General features: G+C 41.0%; 1 protein-coding gene across 1 annotated transcript; it reads left to right on the top strand.

Moving 5' to 3' along the window:
• LOC109726359 (probable calcium-binding protein CML29) lies at positions 24,594–25,401 on the top strand. The gene has a single exon (XM_020255899.1). The coding sequence runs from the start codon at positions 24,702–24,704 to the stop codon at positions 25,203–25,205; it is 504 nt and encodes a 167-aa protein (XP_020111488.1). The 5' UTR covers positions 24,594–24,701; the 3' UTR covers positions 25,206–25,401.

Raw genomic sequence — 25,414 nt, 5'->3', positions numbered from 1 at the left:
GTCAATGACAAACTCGATTTTCGGTCCGGTGGCAATCCCGGTAACTCCGCCGAAAATACATCCGAAAACTCGCATGCAATACGAATATCCCCAAGTACTGGAAGCTCCCTTTGTGTCTCTACAATCGTCGCCAAGTAGGCCACACATCCACCTTTGATCAACTTTCTCGCCCTCGACGCTGATACCGTCGCCGCGAAGCGCGAGCTCTTACATGCACGATATACCACTTCCTCTCGGTTAGGCTCACGAAAAGTGATCACCTTACTTTCACAATCGATGACGGCATAATACTTCGAGAGCCAATCAATCCCAAGAATAACATCGAAACCCTACATCCGGGTCAAGACAAGCAAGTCTGCCGGCATAATCCAATCGCCAATTTGCACTGGACAAGCCGCGCACTCCTCCTTGACACTAAAAGTATGCTCTGGTTCATAAACCCACCAAGCATTCGGACTATCCGATACCTTTGTCACGCCTCAGATCCGACTGCTCGGATCTGAACTGCAACAACCGGCCACGAATTCAGAGGAAGAACCTTCGAAAACGGAAGGCCTTAAATTGATCCAAAGCCACCATCTCAGTTAAAAACTAAATAATTTATTAATTAAAACAAAGCTAAACAATAACTCCTAAATGTCCATATAATCAACCTCATGTCAAAATAAATCATATGTCCAAAATTTGAAATCTATCTAACGAGTTCTCGCCGGCTAATTATCTCACACGCCCCGACTCTCGGTACCTGAAACAGTAGACAACAAAAGTAAGCGCAATGCTTAACAAGAAATCTAGTTCAAGAATAACGATAATTTAAATTTGAAACCACAAAGCTCATAATTTAGAGCATCTCCACTCCGTTGCTCTAACCGCGAGAGCTACAATTACGCGCCGTTTCTCCTCGAAAACCGCGTACCGGATAAATCCCTCTTCTCCGAGGAATCCGACCGTAACAGTCATATCAAATAATAGAACATGATAATAATAATGTGCAAAATAAATAAACCATATCTGTTAATAATAACTATAAAATCCACTCGGATGTATCAACAATTAGTAAACAAAACAGATAATAATTATGTCCCGAACCGACTCGAACCCGCATATTTTCTACCGTTTGCAGAAAGTAGCTATTTACTTGCCTCTATTAGTGCTCACAAATTCGTTACGTTCTAAGATTGAAGTTTTATGGCCGTCTCAGCACCTACAACGATGAAAAGAACCAAATAAAATATATTTTCAAACAAGCCCTTTAACTATTAAAAATTTTGCAAAAATTATACATTAAATTAGGATAATTAGACCACGCGATCTTTTTCGTATTTTCAAGACGAGTCCTATAGCGCTTGAATTGAAAAATTCCGCCTTACGGACAAAATGTTATGCCTCTTTTACGAATCAGTCCCCAAAACCAAAACTGCTATTTATAGGTTGGTCCCTGGCTGATCTTTTAAGCCATTATAAGCACCAAAATTTTGCTGCACCCGATCCAGCATCGGCAACGTACACCAGAAGCTTTTCCAATTAAATATAATTCAACCGATAGAGACAAAACACTCTAATTAACAACTTAATCACGTCTAATATCGCTACGATAAATTGAAACCTAAATATAAAAATAAACCATGCAAAAATTAACGTGGTCCACCGTGAACCGGGTCTAGCCAGATCCAAAATAATCCCATCTCCTCTCTTCTTCTTCCCAACTCAAACAAAGAAGCTCTCTCATTGTAAGGTACCGAACTTCTGAAATTATGAAGTTACGGTGGGATGTAGTATACCGAAATTTAATATAAAATTAAGTGTAAATAAAAATAGTGTGAGATACTATTTTTATTGGACTTAAGGGTGTAAGGTATAAGTTGGAAATAACCTGTGCTGAAATCGGAGCGAAAACAAAAGATTTAGAATTTTCTGTGAAAAGCGGGGCTGATAAATTAGCAGAAAATGCACAGTGTCGAAAAATTATGAAAACTGGAGAGTATGTCAGAATTATTTTTATGAGGCTAGATTTAAAGTTTCATGTCATTCTGACACCCGGAAGGTGAAAAATAAAATCCGACAGTTATCTGATAAAAATTACAGTTCGGTACAGCTTTCGGTGACCAAACCGGGTCGAAACTGAAAGATTAAAATTTTTTTCGTTAAGTTAAGCAAAACCGAATATGACTGTCAAATTTGAGCTCAAACGGATATTCAGAGGGCTCCGGCGAAAGATATCATATTTCGTACTGCCTGAAGTGAATAGTGTATGCTACTATTGGGGTGTTAACTATAAGTAGAAGCTTCTAGTCTTCTTCTTCTTCACAGCCACCACCACCCCCACAACACCACATGTTCATGGTGGTAGTGAGAGAAATCCTCACTTTCTCTCTCTAAATAACTCTCTCATCTCTCTAGATCTTTCGCCCAAATTCACGGCATTGGCGGAGAACGAGCTTGCGAACGCGTTGGGAGCGACGGATCGAGCTTTCGTGCGCTCGTTGGAGCGGCGTGCTTTCGTCTCGGTGTTCACATTTTGGTAAACTTTTGGGATTTGGCTTAATTCTTAACCTTAAGTGTTCTAGTAGCCTCTAATGAGCATTCTTAGCATGTTGCTCCATTTAATTTGGATTATTTGGGGATAATTGCATGTTAGGGCTCAAAAAAGGGATTTTGCAATATGTGAGGGTTCGATCTAAATTGATCATGTATAAACATAATTGATAGGTATTCTGACGCGTTGGCGAAGTCGGTTCAGCGATACGACGAGGCTACGCGAAGATATCGGAGAAAAGTCCTGTTTCAGTACAAATTGCCACAGCTCGCGGCGAAAGCTGCCAAAAATCACGAAATCGAAACCCTAGCCTCTTGGTAGCATTAAAAGGTGGGGGGTGTTCATCCCGAAGCAACTGGGCTTCCTTCTATATCCGAGTTAGATTTTTGATCATATTGCACATATTGTTCTTATGCATTATAGGATGTATGTATAGTTGCATTTCTATTTCCTTGCATGCATGTTTAGTTGTGTAGCATTATGGACTTGACACTTAAATCTAGAATGCATGAGGATTAGGGTTTATGACATGAGATCCTATAGTGATAAGAAAACGGTGAACTCGGACTTGATGATAAAAACTAGTAACATGCGAACTAGTGTATAGAAAACACTTTGACTTGGACGAGTGGCATGTAAACAATGTTAACAACATGACGAGTGGCATTGGAACTCAGTGTAATAGAAACACTTGTGGCATTGAGCATAGGGAATAGGTGAGTTTCCCTAGTCATGCCATATTGCATGAGATTATGTATAGTTTGAGACACTAATGGCATCAAACTAGAGATAAGTCAATTCCCTACTATGAGTTTAAATTAGTGTGGTTGAGAACACCTTACATGGACCTAGGGAAGGGATTTTGCGTGTTTGTTAAGCCCTAGGTATCCCCTGCAATTGGCGAAATTAGATCCATACTCACTAAGTCTGTTTTGAGCTTGTTGGTCGCTCCAGCACAACATGCGCTCCGCGAGTTGTCACAACGAGCTGGTAACTTACAATCGGGTAGCTCACACAGGTGGGATAACAGCGGCGAGTAGCTCCTCACCCCATTGACTGCGAAGTGATTGGTGTGCAAGGCGGGGTAGCCCTTCCCCTATGAGGATTGAGCAGGGTAGCTCATTACTATGAAGAATTGACGCGGGGTAGCTCATTAACCTTAATGAATTAGAACGGGATAGCATTCGCACTACTATGCTTGAATGCGATTATGCAGTTGAATAAACGGGGTAAGCTTCTCACACTTGAATTTGAGATATCAGTCGGCGAAAAGACGGGGAGTTCTTCAACTCTTCACCTACTAGATTTTTGGTGTAGTACCCTATGAGATTTGAGATCTTAGGCGGGTAGCCTAGTGGATTCGGTACATGACATGAATAGCATAATGGATTTGCAATTCATACCCATGATACACATAGCTATTAGTTATGATTGCATAACTATGTTATTTTATCATTACATTTGACAGCATACTAGCATATATTAGGCTTGTTGTAGATATAATTCATGCATTGCTTGCATTTGAAAGCAAGCAGAGCAGAGTGCGCAATCAAATTATCTATCTATCTGTGCCTGCTTAGACCTAGTGGGAAGATCGGCTGGAGCGCGGCCGACACCTCACTGGGAACTATATTTATATAGTTTCTCACCCCTACTTTTTCAGGCCGTGTGCGAGCGTTCCGCGGAGGATCGCGGTAAGGGCGTAGCGCCCTAGCTAGCTAGTAGAGTTTTCTATTTGTACTATAGCACCCTCGTGTGCATGTTTATAGACATGATGTATTTTGGATAGCTAGCATTATGTTTGTGAGAGGATCATGTATTCATTTTTGGGAGATAGAAATGTAAATCAAATCAATGTTGAATGTGATGTAATAGCTAGATGTATCTCTCTTTATTTCACTTGTATGTTACTTGTGATTCTTGCTCTTGTTGGTATAGCACTTGTGGTGCTTGTTGAATCATGTATGTTAATTGAGTTTATTTTGGGCAACTCTTGTACATGATCTTGTTGTTGAGCCTTGGGCGGACAGGGGAGGTGCTGTCCGTCCGGCTGTCCGTCCGGCGTCTGTTCGACGCGCCCGAACCGAACCAAATGGGTAGCGGTCTCGGGGCGTGACACTTATACCCCTCTCATGGCCAACCATGGCTAACCCATATGGGGTTCGTTCACCCCAACCCGTTCGTAGGTGGCCGGCGACCACTCCGGCGACGGCGGCGGCGGTACAACGAGGAGAGAGGATAAGATTGGGAGATAGAAGAAGACAGAAAAGAGAGAAAAAAACGAGAAAACTAATTATTGGAGACTCACCTCGCTCTCATTCTTTTTCCTCTCCCCCACGATTGTCAGGTCTTGCACCCGCCGGCGGCCACGCTTGCACAAAGAATCCGGCAACAATATTTATTCTTATAATATTTTTTTGGCCGTACACCCTCCCTAAATTATCTATTTATAGGTGATTAATTAGGGCTAAATCTCAATCCTACTTTAACTAGTATTAGAGTATAATTAATCCGAAAATCAAATCCAACCGAATCCGCTTAATTCGACGGTACAAATAAATCAAAAATATTTAATAACGGGTTTATCACAAAACTTCAATCATGGCCACATATTTAAATTCTAATTTAAATTAATTAGATACGGGTATTACATCTTACCCCCCTTAAAAGAAATTTCGTCCCCGAAATTTACTTAACAGAATCTGGAAAGAGCTGAGGATATTTGCTCCGTATCTCCTCTTCCGGCTCCCACGTCGCCTCATTCTCCACGTGATGCCTCCACAGCACACGTACCAGCTGAACCGTCCTTTTTCACAAAACCTTTTCCCTTCAATCCAAGATCCGGATAGGCTGCTCCTCGTATGATAGGTCCTTTCTCAGCTGAATTGGAGAATAGTCGATGACGTGTTTTGGATCTTAAACATACTTTCGCAGCATCGACACATGGAACACATTATGCACCCCCAGCAAGAGAAGACGGTAATGCTACTCGGTACGCCACGTTGTTGACTCGTTCCAGTATTTCAAAAGGTCCAATGTAACGCGGATTCAGCTTTCCTTGAAGCCCAAACCGTATTACCCCCTTGGTTGGCGACACCTTCAGGAACACGTCATCACCAACTGTGAATTCTAACATTCGCCGACGACTATCACTATAGCTCTTCTGTCTATTCTGTGCGGCTCATAGACGTTCTCGCACAACCCGCACTTTTTCATTAGCTTGCTGGACCAGCTCAGGCCCTAGAATCTGTCTCTCGCCAACATCATCCCAGTGGATAGGCGATCTACACTTTCTTCCATAGAGAGCTTCAAAAGGGGGCATCTGTATACTGGCTTGATAACTATTATTGTACTCAAACTCCGCCAATGGTAAGTGCCGATCCCACGACCCACCCCAGTCAATCACGCATGCTCGCAACATATCTTCTAAGTTCTATATCGTACGCTCTGACTGACCATCGCTCTGCGGATGATATGCCGTACTCATATCCAAGCGAGTCCCTAAAGCCTCATGCAAGCTATGCCAAAATCGCGACACAAATCGCGGATCTCGATCTGAAACGATGGATACCGGGACACCATGTAGTCTCACCACATCTTTGATATATAATTTCGCAAGTTTCTCCAAAGGATAGCTCACCTTAATAGGTATGAAGTACGCAAACTTAGTCAACCGGTCGACGACCACCCAAATCGCATCGGACCCTAACTGTGTACGTGGTAACCCTACCACAAAGTCCATAGTAATCTTCTCCCATTTCTACTCGGGTATCGGCAGTGGCTCCAATAATCCCGCCGTCCTCTGGTGCTCAGCTTTGACCCGCTGGCATACAAGACACTGTGAAACAAATCGAGCAATGTCTCGCTTCATGCCGGCCTACCAGAAAATTTCTCTTATGTCACGATACATCTTTGTGCTACCCGGATGTATGGTGTAAGCTGACGAATGAGTCTCCTCCAAGATTTTTCTCTTTAAGGCCTCATCGTTGGGAACACATAGTCGATTACCGTACCTTAACGATCCATCCTCGTGGATATGAAATTCTATCTGAGAACCTACCCCCACGGCCGCTCGGATCTTCTGAAGAGCAACATCGGATGACTGGGCCAACTTAATTTGATCCAATAATGTGGGTCGAATTCGAAGTTGAGCCAATCGAGCTCCCGGCTCGTGAATAGTCACCTCTAAGTCTATCTTTCGTAGATCCTCTAAAAGATACTTTTGCTCAGTAATCAGTGTAGCCAAATTTCCAGTGGCCTTGTGGCTTAGCGCATCCGCTACCACATTCGCTTTCCCGAGATGATACAAGATTGTCAAGTCATAATCCTTCATAAGCTCAAGCCATCTACGCTGTCGCATATTTACCTCTTTCTGTGTGAAAAGATATTTTAAGCTTTTATGATCGGTGTAGAACTCACATTGCTCCCCATAAAGATAATAATGCCAAATCTTAAGAGCAAACACTACTGCGACAAGCTCTAGGTCATGAGTAGGGTAGTTTTGCTCGTATGGCTTTAGCTGTCTAGAAGCATAAGCAATCACTCGATCATTTTGCATCAAGACACACCCTAAACCTCGTAGGGATGCAGCACTATAAACAGTGAAGCCTTCACCACACATAGGAAGTGCCAAGACAAGAGCCGTGATCTGCTCTTGAAAGTTCTCCTCGCACTCATCAGTCCACACAAATTTCGCTCTTTTTTGTGTCAACCGCGTCAAAGGGACTGCGATCCGAGAGAACCCCTCTATGAACCGTCGATAATAGCTAGCTAGGCCCAGAAAGCTACGAATCTTGATAGAACTCGTAGGCCTCGGCCATGCCTGCACAGCTTCGACCTTTCTCTTATCAACCGAGATACCATTCTTGGACACGACATGCCCCAAGAAAGAGACCTCTTCCAACCAGAAGTCACATTTCTTTAGTTTAGCATAAAGTTTCCTGTCACGTAGGATCTGGAGCACTAATCTCAGGTGTTGTTCGTGTTGCTCTGCACTTCGCGAGTAAATAAAAATGTCATCAATAAACACCACCACAAACTGGTCTAGATAAGGCTAGAAGATCCGATTCATTAGGTCCATAAATGCGGCCGGAGCATTTGTCAACCCGAACGGCATAACAAGAAACTCGTAATGCCCATAGCGCGTCAAGGCCTTCTCCATCTTCTGGAGCCAAGACTCCGCCTCTAGAGGATCTGTCGACCTACGAAAAATAGGAGGATTTAGCTTCTGAAAATCAATAAGGCTATTTCCACCTCGAGGATCGCTACTTTGCATTGCCTTGAGGCCTCTGATCTATTCCTGTAGGGCCATCATCTGATCTTGTTGTGTTTTAATAACACTCAGCATCTCTTGTAATGGGTCATGCGGCATTCTCTGTCGCTTTCTTGCTGAGGATACTTCTGGTTGCGAGTTCTCTGGTGGTAGATCCCCCGGTAGAATAGGATCAACAGGTACATTAGCTTGCGAAGTGACAGTCCTCCGAGAACGTGGCATATTTGATGGCGACAAAATGTCGCCATGCTATCTTTAATAAGGTGGCGACTAATAGTTGCCACTAAAAGTTATATTTGGTGGCAACAAAATGTCGTCACGCTCCTTTAATAAGGTGGCGACTAACAATGGTCACTAAAAGTCATATTTCGTGGCGATAAAATGTCGTCACGGTATTTCAAAAAGGTGGCGATTTTTCATGCTTCGCCACAATTTCATTTAGCGGCAACACTTTCGGTGGCAGCTAGTGGCGACTTTAAAAGTCGCCACCTTTTCAAAAGGTGGCAACTTTTTATATATATGGTGGCGACATTACTCGCCACTAATATATAATATTCTTGTAGTAAGGTGGAGCTTCAGAGCAAGATTTGGTCACTAGAGGGAGGTCTCGGGAGAAGGGTTTCGGTAATAGGGGTACATCTAGATCAAAGTCAAATCACAAGAATCTGATTTGTGGTTATTGTAAGAAGAAGGGTCACATAAAAGCTGATTGTTTTAAGTTGAAAAATAAAGAGCAGCGGAAGAATAACGGTGATAAAAATCAGGGTCAGAAAAACACCAATACTAAAGCAAAAGCAAGTGTTGCAGCAGGAGAATCAGATAACAATGATATCGTCTTCACAGTTACGGGTAAGACACGCAAACAGGATGAATGGCTTATGGACTCCGCATGTTCCTTCCATATCTGCACGCATAGAGAATGGTTTCAACATACAGGCCTATTGAAGGTGGAGATGTATTGATGGAAAATCACTCTAAGTGTACAGTTATTGGAATTGGCACTGCTCGGGTACGACTGTTCGATGGAGTAGTGAGGACTATATCTAAGGTTCGGCATGTTCCGGATATGAGAAAAAATCTGATCTCATTGGGTACACTTGATACTAAAGGCTTTAAGTATTCTTCAGCTGACGGATTAATGAAGGTCGCTAAAGGAAATCTTGTAGTGATGAAGGCCAAGTTGTCTGACATGTTATATGTTCTACAGGGTTCCACTGTGACAGGTTCAGTAGCGGTGACTTCGTCCTCTATGTCAGATTCGGATAGCACCAGATTATGGCATATGCGACTGGGGCATATGAGTGAATAATGTATATTGAAGTTAGGCGAGAGAGGTCTACTTGGTAGTCAGAGTTTAGAAAAGTTGGATTTCTGCGAGCATTGTGTTCTTGGCAAACAAAAGAGAGTCAGCTTTAAGGCCACAGTTCACCGGACAAAAGGTACTCTAGACTATATTCATTTTGATCTTTGGGGACCTTCTCGTACTCCTACTCATGGTGGTGCTAGATATATGTTGACTTTTATTCACGACTATTCTCGTAAAGTGTGGGCGTTCTTTCTGAAAAATAAGGATGAGGTGTTCAATTATTTCAAGCAGTGGAAGGTGATGATTGAGAAGCAAACTGAAAAGAAGATCAAGAGATTAAGGACTGACAATGGTTTGGAACTCTGTTCGTCGGAGTTTGAAGAATTTTGCAAGAAGGAAGTGATCGTTCGACATAAAACCGTTAGGCATACTCGACAGCAGAATGGAGTGGCCGAACGGATGAATAGAACTCTTTTGGAGAGGGCCTATTGTATGCTCTCTAATGCTGGCTTAGTGAAGAGTTTCTGGGCAAAGACGATCTCTACGGCATGCCATTTGGTGAATCGATCTCCACATTCAGCACTTGATTGCAAAACTCCGGAAGAGGTATGGTCTGGCAGCCCTTCTGATTATTCTAATTTGTGCATATTTGGTTGTCCTACTTATGTTCATGTTAATGAAGGCAAGTTAGAACCTAGGGCTAAAAAGTGCATTTTTATTGGTTATGCATCGGGGGTTAAGAAATATAGATTGTGGTGTCCTGAATCGTCTAAATTAATTATTAGTAGGGATGTCACATTTGATGAATCTATTATGTTATATCCTAACCGTAATTCTTCTGATAAGACCCCAAGTGCTAACAAACATGTGGAGGTAGAGACCGATGGTATAGTTCAGTCGCAGGACTCTTCTCAGTCAGAACAAGTTCACTCGACAGACACCTCAGTAACTAAAACCCCACAAGTTGAGAGGCAGAGCATTGCTACAGGCAGAGTGAGGAGACAAATCAAACCACCGCAGAGATACGATTATGAAGATATGGTTGCGTACGCTCTTTCAGTGGCACAAGACACAGAAGAAGAAGGTGAGCCTTCCACATATAATCAAGCTATTTCTTGTACCAATTCTGCAGAGTGATTGGTGGTGATGAATGAGGAGATGGAGTCTCTCCATAAGAATCACACATGGGAGCTGGTAAAACCGCCTACAGGCACGAAAATTGTTGGCAGCGAGTGGGTCTTCAAGAAAAAGGACGGAATCCCCGGCGTGGAAGATATAAGGTATAAAGCTCGTTTAGTTGCTAAGGGCTACAGTCAGGTAGAAGGTGTTAACTTTAATGATATTTTCTCGCCCGTCGTGAAGCATACTTCTATTCATGTTCTTTTATTGTTAGTAACCATGAATGGCCTGTATCTTGAGCAGCTTGATGTTAAGACAGCTTTTCTGCATGGAGAACTAGAGGAGCAAATTTATATGAAACAGCCGGAGGGATTCATTGTTGAAGGGAAGGAGGACCATGTTTGTCTGTTAAAGAAATCGCTTTATGGCTTAAAGCAGTCTCCTCGACAATGGTATAAGCGGTTCGACTCCTTCATAACAAGTCACGGATATTCCAGAAGCAAGCGTGACAGTTGCGTATATTTCAGAAAGCTTGATAAGGGATCTTTCATATATTTGTTGCTCTATGTCGATGATATGTTAATTGCTTCCAGCGACATAGTTGAGATAAATAAATTAAAGACTTTATTGAATGGTGAGTTTGAGATGAAAGATCTAGGTGCTGCTGAGAAAATCCTTGGTATGAAAATTAAGAGGGACAATAAGTCAGGACTACTGCATTTGACACAGGAAAAATACATAGAGAAGATTTTAAAGTGTTTCGGGATGACAAACGCAAACCGGTGAGCACTCCTTTTGCGGCGCATTTCAGACTTTCCGCCGAAGCATCACCGCAGTCCGATGATGAGCGGGAGTACATGTCACATGTTCCCTATTATAGTGCTGTCAGGAGCATCATGTACGCCATGATTTGCATACGGCCGGACATCTCCTACGCAATGAGCATGGTTAGCAGATATATGACCAATCCCGGTAAGGCTTATTAGCAGACTATTAAGTGAATTTTGAGATACTTATGAGGTACCACTAACACTTGCTTGGAATTTTGGAGGTGTAAGGATGGTGTGGTTGGATATGTTGATTAGAATTTTGCAGGTAATTTGGATAGGAGGAGATCACTTTTAGGTTATGTATTTTCCATTGGTGGATGTGCAGTTAGTTGGAAAGCTTCATTACAACCTATTGTCGCCTTGTCTACGACGGATGCGGAATATATTGCTATGACAGAGAGTGTGAAGGAAGCTATGTGACTAAGAGGCTTATTTGGAGAGCTTACTTCTTATTGGGATCCGACGATTATTTATTCAGACAGTCAAAGAGTTATTCATTTGTCGAAAGATCAAATGTTTCATGAGAGGACAAAGCACATCGATGTAAAGTTTCACTTTGTTCGGGATGTGATTGGGAAATGCACAGTGACTGCTAAGAAAATTGATGACAATCTGGCAGATATGCTTACTAAGTCTCTTACTATTGCCAAGTTTAAGCATTGTTTGGACTTGGTTGCAGTTAGCAGCATTTGAGGCCCTATGGGGCGTTTGGAGAAGACGAAACACGGAGCGTTAAAGAATATTGAGGCGAATTAAATTCAAGGTGGAGTTTTGTCGTGGTGATCTCGACATAGTGGCTACACTACAAATTAAACCAAGGTGGAGATTGTTATATTTGGTTTAGATTTGTAGTTATCTAAATTGGAGTTAAATCCTAATCTAATTGGGATTAGATATAATTTGGCATATATGGATTATAACTAGGAGTGTAATTCTAATTGAATTAGAATTAGAATTAGAATTAGACTCTAGTTAGGAGATATGTATTATATATACATGTTACGGCCAAGTTAATAACGCCGCGATAAAATTAAGAGCCATGCACATTAATTAAGAGGTGGTGCGGCTGAGACTATTCTTTGTGCGCTAATTAATTAAAGCCTCTTGGAGCAAGATCCCTCAAGCATAGTGTTCCGTACAGTCAAAGAAGCCACATTCTAATTACCATGCTAATTAATTAAGGAGGAGTGTTTCCTGTATGTCGTGACACATTGGTTTGTCCGTACGGTTGAAGAGCCGTGTGCTTATTAAGGCCCAAATTGTTGGTCCGTACGGGTCGAGAGAGAAGCCACTTTTGGAGTTGTTTGTTGCTGTGTTTCCGATCTAATTAAGTTTTGGTTTTTTTGAGAGATCTTCTTTGTACTCCGCCTTTTCGGCATTAATAAATTATTTACTCCGTCTTCGCCCGTGGACGTAGGCCAGTGGCCGAACCACGTAAAATTATCGGTATGCTCTTTTCTCTTTTCTTTTTGTTTCCTGCATTAAATTATTTTCTGCATCTATTTTTCACCGTTCCGATTTTAACAGTATCTCAAAACTTTGTGTAATTGGTTTCCTTTTGCTTAAGCATATGTTCTGAAGAATGTCTAGATGTCTACATTTTATCTTTTCATCTCCTTTTTCCTGAGCTATTATGGTAACTTGTTTCAAAAAAATCATTCTGATGCCTATAATTGATATGACCAATGATAAGTTTTCTTGTTCTAAGTCTCTCCTTATCTTCTTGTTACTTTCTAATAAGGGAAACTTCGTGACTTGGATGCATATTTTAGGCCATGATTATTACTTTGAAAATAGGTAAATTGCAAGTTGATCAACCTGGATTGCAAGCCATTCTGAAAACTAGTTGGAAACTAGTTGAAAATTGGTAAATTTCCTATGAATTCTGTGGTTAAGGCATGTAGCTAGCTTTGGTTTTCTATGAGTTCTGTGGTTTTCTAGAGCATTTTTCTAGTAAAAGCTAGAGATTTTTTGCTTCATCTTTTGGCTAATTGCATAAGACACTTTAGATTGTTGTTTTGCATAGAGTTTTTCCTTTTATACATAATTATGCATTTTGGGGATTTTAGTAACCTAGTCTTCTTCAAAAACTTTATTTTAAAATTAGATATGTTAAAATTCTTTTTGTAAATATAGTCTCCGTTGTATTTGTAAGTGGTGAAAGCGGTGAATGGTTCATCGCATTCGTCAAATTTTTTTATGGAGAGAGAAAGCGGTGAATGATTCACCGCTTTTAAAAAAGATATACAACGAAAGAATGAGAGAGAATGAAAGGAAAAAAATAATAAAAGCAGTAAATAATTCACCGCATTTAAAATAACTTTTAGTTTTAAGTAATTATGAAAGCGGTGAATGATTCACCGCATTTATAAATCTATTTTTATAATTATTTTTTTCAGAAAATTATTTTTATAATTATAAATATTGATAGGATTATATATAAAAAAAAATTCATGCATTTTTCTACTACTACGGTTTTGTGTTTGTTGGCTTCTTGTTTTAGTAACTAAAATTCGAATGAGGATACGGAGCTAGGCTCCTATGCTTTCGAAAGTACGGAAGCTTCCGTGCTTATAAATTGTTTTCAATAATGGGACAACCGATTCGGCAATCGGTTCCGTTAGACATGATCTACTCTATTAGAACTACCTAGAAACCAAATTTCATAATTTTTTGAATTCGTTTGTGTAGTAAACAAGTAGCCTCAAAATGAAAAGCTGAAAATAAAAATCTCATAAAAAACAGTGATAAAGGACTCAAATTTCAAATCGGAAGTATTGGCCTTGCTATTGATGTTAAGTAGAATTTTCTATTAAATTTTCATCTAATTTGAATACTTCTACACCGTTGAACTTAAAAACGTGCCACATCGGCCGTTAGAATAGTCATTTTTGAGACCTTTTGATCGCTTGGTAAATGATGTCAAAAAATTATAAAATTTAGTTTCTAAATAGTTCCAATATGATAGATTATACTTAATGGAGCCGATCGTCGAATCGGATTTCCTATCATCGAAAACAACTCACAAGCACGGAGGTCTCCGTACTTTCGAAAGTACAGGAGACTTACTCTGGGGATATGAATGGAGAACTAATCGGTGTTGCAATGCAAGTTAGTAAGTTTCTTCTTGAAGGAAGCTATTCTACTAAAATACAATTAAAAGGTTATGGTGATGACATGCATGTGTTGGGCTTGTAAAGAAGAAAAATGCTTTATCAGAAGATGGCCTTAAGGTAAGTCATAAATACTCTGAATAGTTTTATGTCTGATTATGGTATTTATTGCACCCTTCTTACTCCTATAAAGTTTACATAGTTCTTATGTGCCGAGCACATGTGGCAGCAAGCAAATAATATTACTGCGGGGTTGAATTTTGTAATTATTTTCTCTTGAACCTACTATTTCTACCTCAATAGATCTTTAATGGTCGAGTGATTTTTCTAAATCTTAGCTTAACCGTGTACAGAGTATCTTGTTGTCTTGTGTGTCAACAACATATCTTGGTAGAGAGAATGTAACTTGTATTTACAACTCCAGAATTCAAAAATAAGAAAGATTATAGATAAAAAGAATCAATTTAAAAGTGCTGCAGACTACAGAGTGCTTTATTGGTATTGTGGATTGATATGCATTAGTTTAAAACAGTTCAACATTATTTATTTGATAGTCGAAGAACTACAAATGGTGTAACTTAATTATTTTGTACAGTGTTTCTTGTGCCAATTTCATCCAGCAGTTTCAAATTGGATTATTAATGTCTCAGTATTGATTTCGACGGAAAATAATTTATTTTAATTTCTTGCAGAATTCTATTGCATTTTGTTGTTATAGAACATACGCAGTGCATTCTTCTTTTTTAATGCTCTGGCAAATCAAGGATGTTGTACAAATTTGAATTAATTCAAATGCTATTCAATGTGCAGGTCCAAGTATATAGTCGTGGTGGAGTCAATCAGAATTTCTTTATACACATTGATTTTGTTATCATATAATTTTTTATTGTTTGTATTTTTTTTTTCAGTTAAAGAGTTTGGTTTGTTATAATTATTACAACATGTGAGTCGATATTATTGTTGTGACGTATGGATATTTGATTTTAGTTTTATCACTTTAACAAAAATTTAAGAAATTTTATTGATTGATTTTTTTGTAGTCTCATCGATTTAATGTAAATAAGATTAACTTAACTAAAGTTTAAAACTAGATGTTTAAATAAAATATTGTACTTTGAATGACAATGGGACACTTAAAACGTGTCACTATGCAAAAAAGATATTACTTTTTTTTTTCAAATTATGGACACTTATATGTGTTATTAAAAGCAATAAAAAGTGTCACTAAATTGCATCATTTATTTTGGGATATATCGACAGTTAGTAATGTGTCGCTATATACTCTAGCGACTACACATATAGTAATACTATAATTAGTGTCGGTGTATTTTTTTTTTAAAGATTTTAGGGACAATTAAAAGTGTCGCTAGAGTTTAGTTTTGTTGTATAGGAAATTTGGTCTTATTTCCCTACAACTTTACGAGAGAGTGATTGTATTTTGTTGTCATTATAGAACAAAAAATATTGACAAGTCCACAAGTGTGGAAGTGGTAAGAAATCAATCCCCTGGTTTAGTGAGAGGTGTAAAATAAAAATATTATGAGTGAAATAGAGAAAATATTTTTAGTGTATTTTAATGGGTGAAGATGTTAATTAGGTAGATGCTTTTTCACAATACATGGGAGCTACACTAGTATGTGAGCACTTTTATTAGTTATTCTCGTGTCCTTTTAAGCATGAATAAGTGCACCTTAAAAGAATAATAAATTATTAAAAAAAAAGGCCAATTTGCATAAAATATTCACTAGTTTTGCGATTTGCGATTTTGTAAAAGTGGGCCACTTTTTTACACTTTGCAAATTCGGATCGGATTTTCGAAAAACTTGCCAAAATATCATTATATGTTCTCTCTTCTTTTTTTTTCTTTCATTCTTTTTTTTTCTTTCTGACTTTTCTCCGCTACCTCCGTAGCTCTCGCCAATGGTACTCCGCAGCCTCTTCCGCCTACAATGACGTCGGCACTGACGTCGACGTCGGAGGAGAAGAACTCGGGGCAGCCTTCGCATCCACCTCCGTTAGCTCCAGCATCGACACGACGTCGTGGCATCGACACGGCACCGGCGGAGGAGAACCCAAAGTGGACGTCGGTGACGGCGGAACAGATGAAAGCGATGAGGTCGTGGCCGAGAAGGTGCTCGCCTGTCACACCCCGGGGTCCCTTTTTGATTTAAAAGTCAATGCAGAAGTATCCAATTTTTTTTTTTTTCTGGTCGGGATGTCACGCTCCGGGCTCCCATTTTGGGTTAAAATCATAGCGGAGTGCCCCAATTTTTTTTTTTTTTGAAAATCCTGACCCCCAGGGTATACAAGACACGCCACAAATATAGGGAGTCCACTGTTCACACGAACAGAGTCTCCCCTGTATTTGCACGGCGTCACACAAGTATAAGATATAAGATTCACGATACAAGATACAACCACACATATGACATCCACGTATTCATACACCATTCACATCCACAGTTATTTCATCACAAATTATCCATAAATCCACATCTATCAATTATAATATTTCCTATCCGGAAACTCGTTTTAAAATGCTAAGTCATGAAAACCAAGAAAATCTTTTTAAAACTGTTTCCCACACGGAAACCCTTTTTCTTTAAAACTCGCTACCACGAGGGATAAAAAAACTATTTTCATTTTTGCAAGAATCATAAATCCTTTATTACATTCATAAAACTAGATGAATCTAAAAGTAATAGATCATTGAACCATAATTATTGTCTAAGTTATTTATTTAAAAGAAACTGAGTTTAAGAATTAAACCGAAGAGACGGGTCCGAAAGCTCTATCGAATCGCTAAGTGCGCTCCTCATGAACTGTCCCACTAGGACCCGCGACGTCACCTGTAATGGGGGTGGGGGATGAGAATATGTACACATGTCTCCCCTCCCAGTGAGTACCGCAAGCCGACGAGGACGAGGGTACTCACCAGTCACGGAGGATAACAACAAGTATAAATAGATAATGGTAATACAGTAGCAATGATAAACAAGGAAAACGAGATGTATCTATGAATCACTACTGCTAATGTATGTAACCGAACGACAAGTCCAAAAGTACCCAATTAGAAATCAGCCATATTGGTCCGCACACCTCAGGTATGTGCCACAATTGCTCTAACCTATACATGACCCTCGCATAAAGCACCGGGGTGTGAAAGGTATATGACCATCGCATAAAACACCCGGGTCTGAAAAGTATATGACCCTCGCATAAAGCACCCGAGTCTGAAAGTATATAACCCTCTCATAAAGCACCCAGGTTTCACGGGCTGGCACTCCCAACCACTTTTTCGGAAGAGGACAGCCTCTTGCGGTAGATCAGACCGCTGGTGTTTGTGAAATGCGTACGAGCAGTGCCGATCGATGCTAATATACTCAATAGCCAAACATCGGCAACTAGCCGACAATCCATCCCCCCCTCAGGGTATATGACGCGTGTAGGTCACCAAGTAGTCCAACCGACCAAGTAGACCATAATAACAGATGCAGTAAACCGACCGAATAGGTCATAGATACGAGATACAAGAACCGACCAACTAGGTCACCGATCTCACATGAAATCATAAACCTGCTCTACTCCTACTCATGATACTGGACATGAAAATAACCGAGTAGAACATAACAGGAACAATATGGGTGCTAGGCTCAACACTATATATATGCAAGGTAACAACAAGAGAACAAGGGTAAGAAGATGTCATCGAGCGTACACCATTGTACCGACTTCGGATCGAATTACCCACATGTACATACGTAGCACTGATCTCCCATCTGCGAAAGAAAGTCAACCGGACCTACGAAGGGTCCACCAAGTTAGTATCCAACCCACATATACGAAACACAAACTCACATTCCCCACTAGTAAACCCATGAAAATCAGTTTTCCAAAATCGATTGCCGTAACTCGCCGGAAGTCCCGAAACTTGCACCGAGACTCTGCCGGGACCCACGAACTGTCCCGGAACTCACCGACTCATGTCACGAGTCGTCCGCTGCCACTAAACACAATTGTTTGTGTGACCAGGCAGCAAACACACATCCTCACATCGAAAAGATTATCGTCGGATAATCGTTACGATCCGGGTTCCCAAAAATGTCTAATTCGACATCGAAACCCACCATCGCTCACCCGTCGTTATCGAACCCTCGAAATGACACGAGTGACCAGCCAATAAGGCTCAGCAACTAAACAATTTACCGTGAGGCACTGTCAAAAGAATTTCGAACCGCAAACGCGTTCCGTCGGCAGATTTCGCAGAAAAACACGCTTGAAATCAACATCCGATTTTCGAAAAAGCTTGGGGCCTTGGACAATCAGTCCAGAGGTCACCCGCTGCCCGTACACACTGCCAACAGTAACCATGAAATATAAATTTGTATAAAAGCCCCTGCGATTATATAAAATCACATCATTTCATGCGATTTTTGAGGGTTTTATGGCCCAACAGCGCAAACCGCGGGTCTTCAAACCTGGCCGAGACACTCGCTGACAGGTCTCGATGTGCTGGAGGCCGTGCTCACACTTCGGAGCACGGCCGGCCACTGTGGCGAGCGCGGGAGCGACGTGAACTTCAGCGAAAAAGTGCGCAAAATGCCTAAACAGCGTTTAACACGCAAACCGGGGCATTGTTGACCCCAACGGAGGTGAGCACAATGTTCAGCATGGATCAGGGATCATCGTGCTCACTTTCGGGAGTGTCGGGATGTCTTCGGATCGTTGGAAAAGCTACCGGAACCCGAAACGATGTGCAGAACATAGCAATTTGCCTTACCTGAGCAAGGTAGGGCACGGGACCACCGGCGGCGGCCGGACGGCGGGTGCTCTGGCAGAGGAAGGTCACGGCCGGTCAGAGGGGGCCTGGGCACGCACTAGTCGGTGAGGGGAGGCGGCGGGTGGCTCGATGGAGCGGTACGAGCCCGAGCAGCCTAGGCTCGGGTTCCGGGAGCGACGGCGGCCGGGCGGTGGCCGAGGGAGCACCGGGGCGACGGCGGTCGGTCGCCGGAGGCCAAGGGAGAGCGACGCGGCCGACGATCGGTGGCGGTAGCGCACAGAGGCCAAGGTGACCCCGGCTCGGCACAGATCCGCACAATATGGCCAAAGGGAGCAAAGCCGACGAAGGGCGGTAGTGGCGCGTGGAGGCCAGGATGGCCCTGGCTCGGCCTGCTCTAGGTCTGGGCGGCCGCAGGGAGTCCAGGCGGCGCCGACGGTGCACGCAGATTGTGGGGGCCGGCGGGGACGGTGCCGGAGGTCGGTCTCGGCTCGGGGGTGGAGGCCCGACACGTGTGGGTGACTTCCCGAGATAAAAGGCCGAGGAGAGTGGTGGTTAGGTAGAGAAGATGATGGAGGAGAGACCGACCAAGCTTTTCCGGCGGCCGGGGACGCTCACCGACGGCTAGGGTGTGCGCACGACAAGGGCAGGGACTAGCTGATGTCGGTTAGGGCAAAGCTGGGGAGTTGGGTCAGCTAGATCTAGGGTTTCATGCATAGAAACCCTAGCTGCCACATATATACCATGTGCACTTTTGCAGATAAATCCCCCAAAAGCTAATTATTTTCAGCTGAGTCCTTGCCAGCGCATGTATCTTGTGCACAAGCACCTCGACTTTCGAAATCACACAAAACAGTACATAAAATATTGGGCTTTTCGCAGATTTTTCGTTTTGCCAATTTCGACCCCCTCAGTGAACATCTCGCGATTCCTAAAAATCCGTCCATCGGATTTCCGATCGGATCGCGCCAGCGCATTCAGCATGACTGGGGCATTAAATCTACAATTTTGTTTCATCAGCTTTGGTCGCCAATTTGCGATGAAACTCATCCACTCTAATTTTCCAAAAGCCCTACATATATATATATATATATATGTGTGTGTGTGTGTGTGTGTGTGTGTGTGTGTAAAACAAATAAACCCCCCTTTTCTCGAAAATCGTGCCTCAAAACCCAATTCCGTCAGTTCCATTGGATCCAAGATAGTCGAACCATCGGGAACGAGCTATTGGATCACTATGAACGGAGTCCAATACACACCAAAAACCATCCCTACTCATTGACCTCTCCGAAAATCTAGGTTACAATTCACTTTAAGTGAAAAGTAAAGATCGCGTAAAATCTCCATTACTCGTTTTCTCCCGAAACTTGACGAGTGTTTATGTAATTAAATTACACACAAAAACATCGTAAACTGAGAGTTTAGCTACACTGCAAAAATCTCAGTTCTCACATTGCCAGCCATGAGAGTTAGGATGAATACACACCCATCTCCAAGTAGGGGAGAGAAAAAGGGTAGAAAAAAAATTAAAAGTAAAAAAAATAAAGAAAAAAATTTCTCCTTGAAAGACTATTATATATCATTGTTTTACAGAAAAAACCAAGAAACAGAGAAGAATGAAGAAGAAGATGAAGGTTTCACTGTTTCACAAAAAAAAAATATATTGTTTAAGATGAATGTTGTACTTACATTTTTTTGAAACGAAAGTTGCACTTTGTCTACAAAAATTATATTGTTTCAGAGAAAATTACACTCTACCTTCCATGGCGAAAACTCTCTCCAGCGTGAGCCTCTCCACCCCGCGCTTCGTGTTAGAGTGACTAAACTAGGAGACAACCCACCTCCCTACATGTGGCTCGCCATACTCCCATGCGGCGGCGGCGATTCGCCAACCGCCACCACCAACCCCGAGTGCCATGTTCAACAAGATCATCAAGGGAAGCGCAACGGCTGCAAGGTGCCCAAATCTGAGTCCTCCCTCGACCCCTTCTCTCCCTCCCTCTCCATCCCTACTCATCTCCATCAACTGCGCCTCCCGTACCACCGTCGCTTCTACTGCCACCGCCGCTGCCGCCATCACCGCTCTCCCCGGGACGAGCTCCAACATAACGCACGGGGTAGAGAGGCTCGCGTTGGCGAGGGTGGTTACAATGAAAGGTAGAGTGCAATTTTTTCTGAAACAGTATAATTTTTGTCAAAAAAAGTGCAACTTTTATTATAAAGCTATAAAACAGTCCAATTTTTTGTGAAATAATGTAATTTTATTTTAACAGTGCAACATTCATCTTCTTCTTCCTCCTTCTCTAATTTTCTTAGTCTTTCCTATAACAATGATGATATTTAATGATCTTTCAAGAAGAAATATTTTTTTCTTTATTTTTTTATTTTTTATTTTTTTCTACCATCTTTTTTTTTTCGTTCTTTGGAGATGGGCTCGTCTTCGTCCTCACTCTCACTAGTGGCGAGCACCTCCTCGGCCACGACCTCATCGTTTTCGTCCGCTCCGCCCTCACCCGCGCCCACTTTGGGTTCTCCTCCTCCGGCACCGCACTGATGTCAACACCGGTGGAGGCGGAAGCAGCTCTAAGTTCTTCTCCTTTGGCATCGATGTCGATACCGGTGCCGGTGGAGGCGGAGGCAGAGGCGGAGGAAGAGGAGGCAACGTCGCCCTCGTTATCATTGCCGAAGGCCGCGAAAGCAGTGAAGGAGGGTCGGGAAAAAAACAAAAGAACGAAAGAAAAAAAGTGAGAGAAAAGAGAATAAGTGTATTTTTGTCAGTTTTTTGAAAATTCAGCTCAAATCTGTAAAATTAAAAATAATGGCTCACTTCTGTAAAATCGCAAAACTAGTGAATTTTTTATACACATTGGCCTTAGAAAAAACTTTAACTTCTATGAAAGAACACAAAAATATCTCAAGCATCGCAAGGACTCAGTGTTATTCTCCCATCAATTCTGAGTATTTATATGTTTTCTTTAATAAATATTCTTTGGTAAAACAATTACTTAAGCTTTTACAAAATCATTTCATCAATATCATAACATATTAGGGCAGTTATGTGAAGTTATTAGACACTCACTTAATTTGCTGGTCATACTGCCCATGTTCATGGAGCCTGTATAAAAGCATGTTACAAAAAAGCAATATTCTAAAAACCGGATGAACAGAGATCTAAAAATATTATCAAATCATAGTCGCTAATTCAACCAGTGAGTAAATCATTAGTTGAACCAGTGACATTAATATATCATCATAAATATATATATTTAATTATTCTAAATTTTAGTATATAAAAAAATATAAGTATATTATTACTCTTGTAACATACTTCATCATTAAATATTAATATCTAGACTAAATAAAGTAGATATAAATTTTTAAATATTATTGTTTAAAAGATTAATTTATCTAATATAAAAAGAATCAGTCGAATTGATTTTAAGCCATTGAATTTTAATATGACTTCATTAAGAAAATTTGGCCGATTAGGTTGAAACCAAGCTAGTCCGCTGGTTTAAAACATTGAATGCCAATTCAAACGGTTCAAGACTATAGTTTCACTTATCTGACTTAAAAAGATTAAATCGAACTATTTTGTAAACTGAATTACAGTCAAACCGATCCGTTCGATTCGTTTTTTAAGTTATTGCCAAAAAAATACACAAAAGCTAGAAATAAAAAAAATTCGTCAGGTAAACTCTGGTACATAACAAATTAGTCGTCGCGCCGAGAAGCATTGAAAGCTGTCCAATGCGTACGTACACCGTTATTTCCCAGATGGCAGCAGTGCCCCGTCCGTATGTCATCCTCACCTTTTTAAATTCTTCTAATCAGCTTATAGAGAATCTATACGGCGGTGCACTAGCAAAGGATAAGGAAGAACAAGATACCTCTCCCTCTCCCACTTTTATATTGCGGGAGCACAAATTACATGATCAAGCAGGAATTAGATTCCCCCGTTGCTATGAAAGATTGAAAGGGGAATTTCACTGTTGGAGTGCCTGAACTTTAACTGAAGCTTCAGCTAGGTCCTCAATCTTTAAATTCAACATTCAAGACCATAATCTTTCAATAGATTTTCTTTTTAGTCCTTGAACCTTCAATCTTAGTCCTTATGATCTTGGTGTAAAAATTGTTACATGCATGATCATGATTCATCTGTATGTCGTTACACTGCGAATTCTTCCGTCCTCCATCAATCACATATTTCTGGAGAAAAGAAAAAATTCTAACTCAATAATTGGTAGAACTGTAATATGAGATCGATTAGAGAGTCAATAAATGTATGCACGAATGTATAAATGCATTAGGTGTAGGCCACAACTCATTTGCTAATATTAAATATAACTATGAACTTAACTGAAACTCTTTTAAGAGTTTGAGATCTTTAATGTCGAATATAAAAGTATGTTGGAGGACCAGAATAAAGTTGTATGAAGGTTTCGGAACTACTAGTACAATTTATCACTCGAAAAAAAAAAAAAAAAAAATACTACATGTACACCCAAAAATGGGTGTACATTTTTTACTCCCTACCAATCTAAGGGTAAAAAGCTGCCCACTAGTCACCTTATGCGGTTGGTGGAGAGAAACCCATTTTTGAATGGGTGAGGTGTAGGGTATATATATCCCTAGCATTGCTCAGAAAGGTATATTGCATGTGCTGAAATTACAACATTTACTGGAGCAAAACTCAAAATACAAGCCATAAAATCTAAATATAAAACATCAAATTAAAATGTCCATAGTTTGTTGAAAAACCTAATTTCCAATAACCTTTTTCTTATGTAAGAAACAATAGAATTCGCTGACATAGTTGAATTTTGTGACCACTTGATACCGAGGTTGTAGCTTTTTAGAAAATAATTATTTACCACTTTAAACTATTTAAAGGTTACAAATAATACTTAATAAGGGTTTACATCATTACACGGTAAGGCTTTTGGGTTTTCTCGCAGTACATATATAGAACACGGTGCAAGCAACTATTTCTCCCATACATTTACATAGATTTAAGAAGGAACAGTACTCCGCAACCATCTGAACTTCAATTACTGAAGTTCACATCGACTTAAACTTGAGTACTAAAATTTAACGCATGGACATAATTATAGTACTGCAATCTCTGACAAAACTCTTATTTCTTTCAATCCATCTAAATACCGATAAAAAACTTAATCATTCGATCTAGTCGCGCGCGCACACGATAGTCCGAGCTAACTATTTCACTTAAAATATGACCCATGCACAACATACAGTCAGTCATATATATGAGTAACAGACCTCACGTCGCTTTGACAGAAACAAATTAAGGTTTTGTGGTGGACAGCAATGAAATTAATTACTATGCAGAAGGTAAATTTCGTAGCCTAGAGTCTAGATAATAAATTACGAGTCTGAAAAACTCTAGGTGCGCGCTTCTAGGCTTTTATTTTTCCTATATATATATATATATATATATATATATATAAAAGAAATAATTTAGTTGGGAGCTCTCTAATTAATGACGCATTAATTGTTGAGAAGTTCTGATCCATTGTAATATATTAATTTGTCTCTATTTAAAACTTAGTAACCATTCTTTCTATGATTTGAAAAACTCTTTAATTTTTAAATCATACCCCTGCAGCTGGCCGGCTGTCCACTAAACAAACTTCTACCCCTATATAAGGGCAAGCACGAGTTACCGAGATTGGCCAGGCCAACAAAGCACTAGTACCCCCCCCCTGCAGCTGGTCAATTAAATTGATGATGGCTTCCGCTCAAAACCCTTCAGATCAAAGTTGTCTGTCCTTGGACCTCGAGGCTCTAAGCTACATCAACAGCCTCGTAGAAGCATTCCGCGCCTTCGACTCCGACAGCGACGGGCAAATCACCGTCGACGAGCTTCGAGGGATCATGGCATCCCTCGGCTGCGAGAAGGGCGAGAGAGAGGCGAAGGAGATGATGAGGCACTGGGATACGGACCGGGACGGCATGCTGAGCGTGGAGGAGTTTCTGGAGGCGAACGTGGGGGCCGAACACGACTTCGGGGAGCTCGGCAGCCTGCTGGAGGCTGCGGCGGGTGCCCCAGTGGTGGTCAGTCGGTGCGATGAGGACGGAGCGGTGGCAGCGGAGGAGATCGCGAACGTGATGAGCCGCATGGCGGGGGTGAGCATAGACGAGTGCATGGATATCATTGCTTGCTTGGATGGGGACGGGGATGGAGCCATTACCCTCGATGATATTAAGGTGGTGGCTGCATTGATATAACTAACTAATTTACTACTAGCATGAAAAGAGTACATATATAGTAAGTGAAAGCTTGCATGCAGTGCGATATATATATATATATATATGTATTGAAAAAATGGCAAGTGTGTGAACTAAGAAAGCACGTATGTATGAATAATGGCCATTACTATGTCTCTCAATAAAGACTATGCTTCAAAAGCAACTGAGCACTAAACTACCTGAAAGAT

Source organism: Ananas comosus, linkage group 2 (genome assembly GCF_001540865.1).
Source record: "Ananas comosus cultivar F153 linkage group 2, ASM154086v1, whole genome shotgun sequence".
In the NCBI taxonomy this organism is placed as follows: domain Eukaryota; kingdom Viridiplantae; phylum Streptophyta; class Magnoliopsida; order Poales; family Bromeliaceae; genus Ananas; species Ananas comosus.
This window is presented reverse-complemented; position numbering and strand designations above follow the sequence as displayed.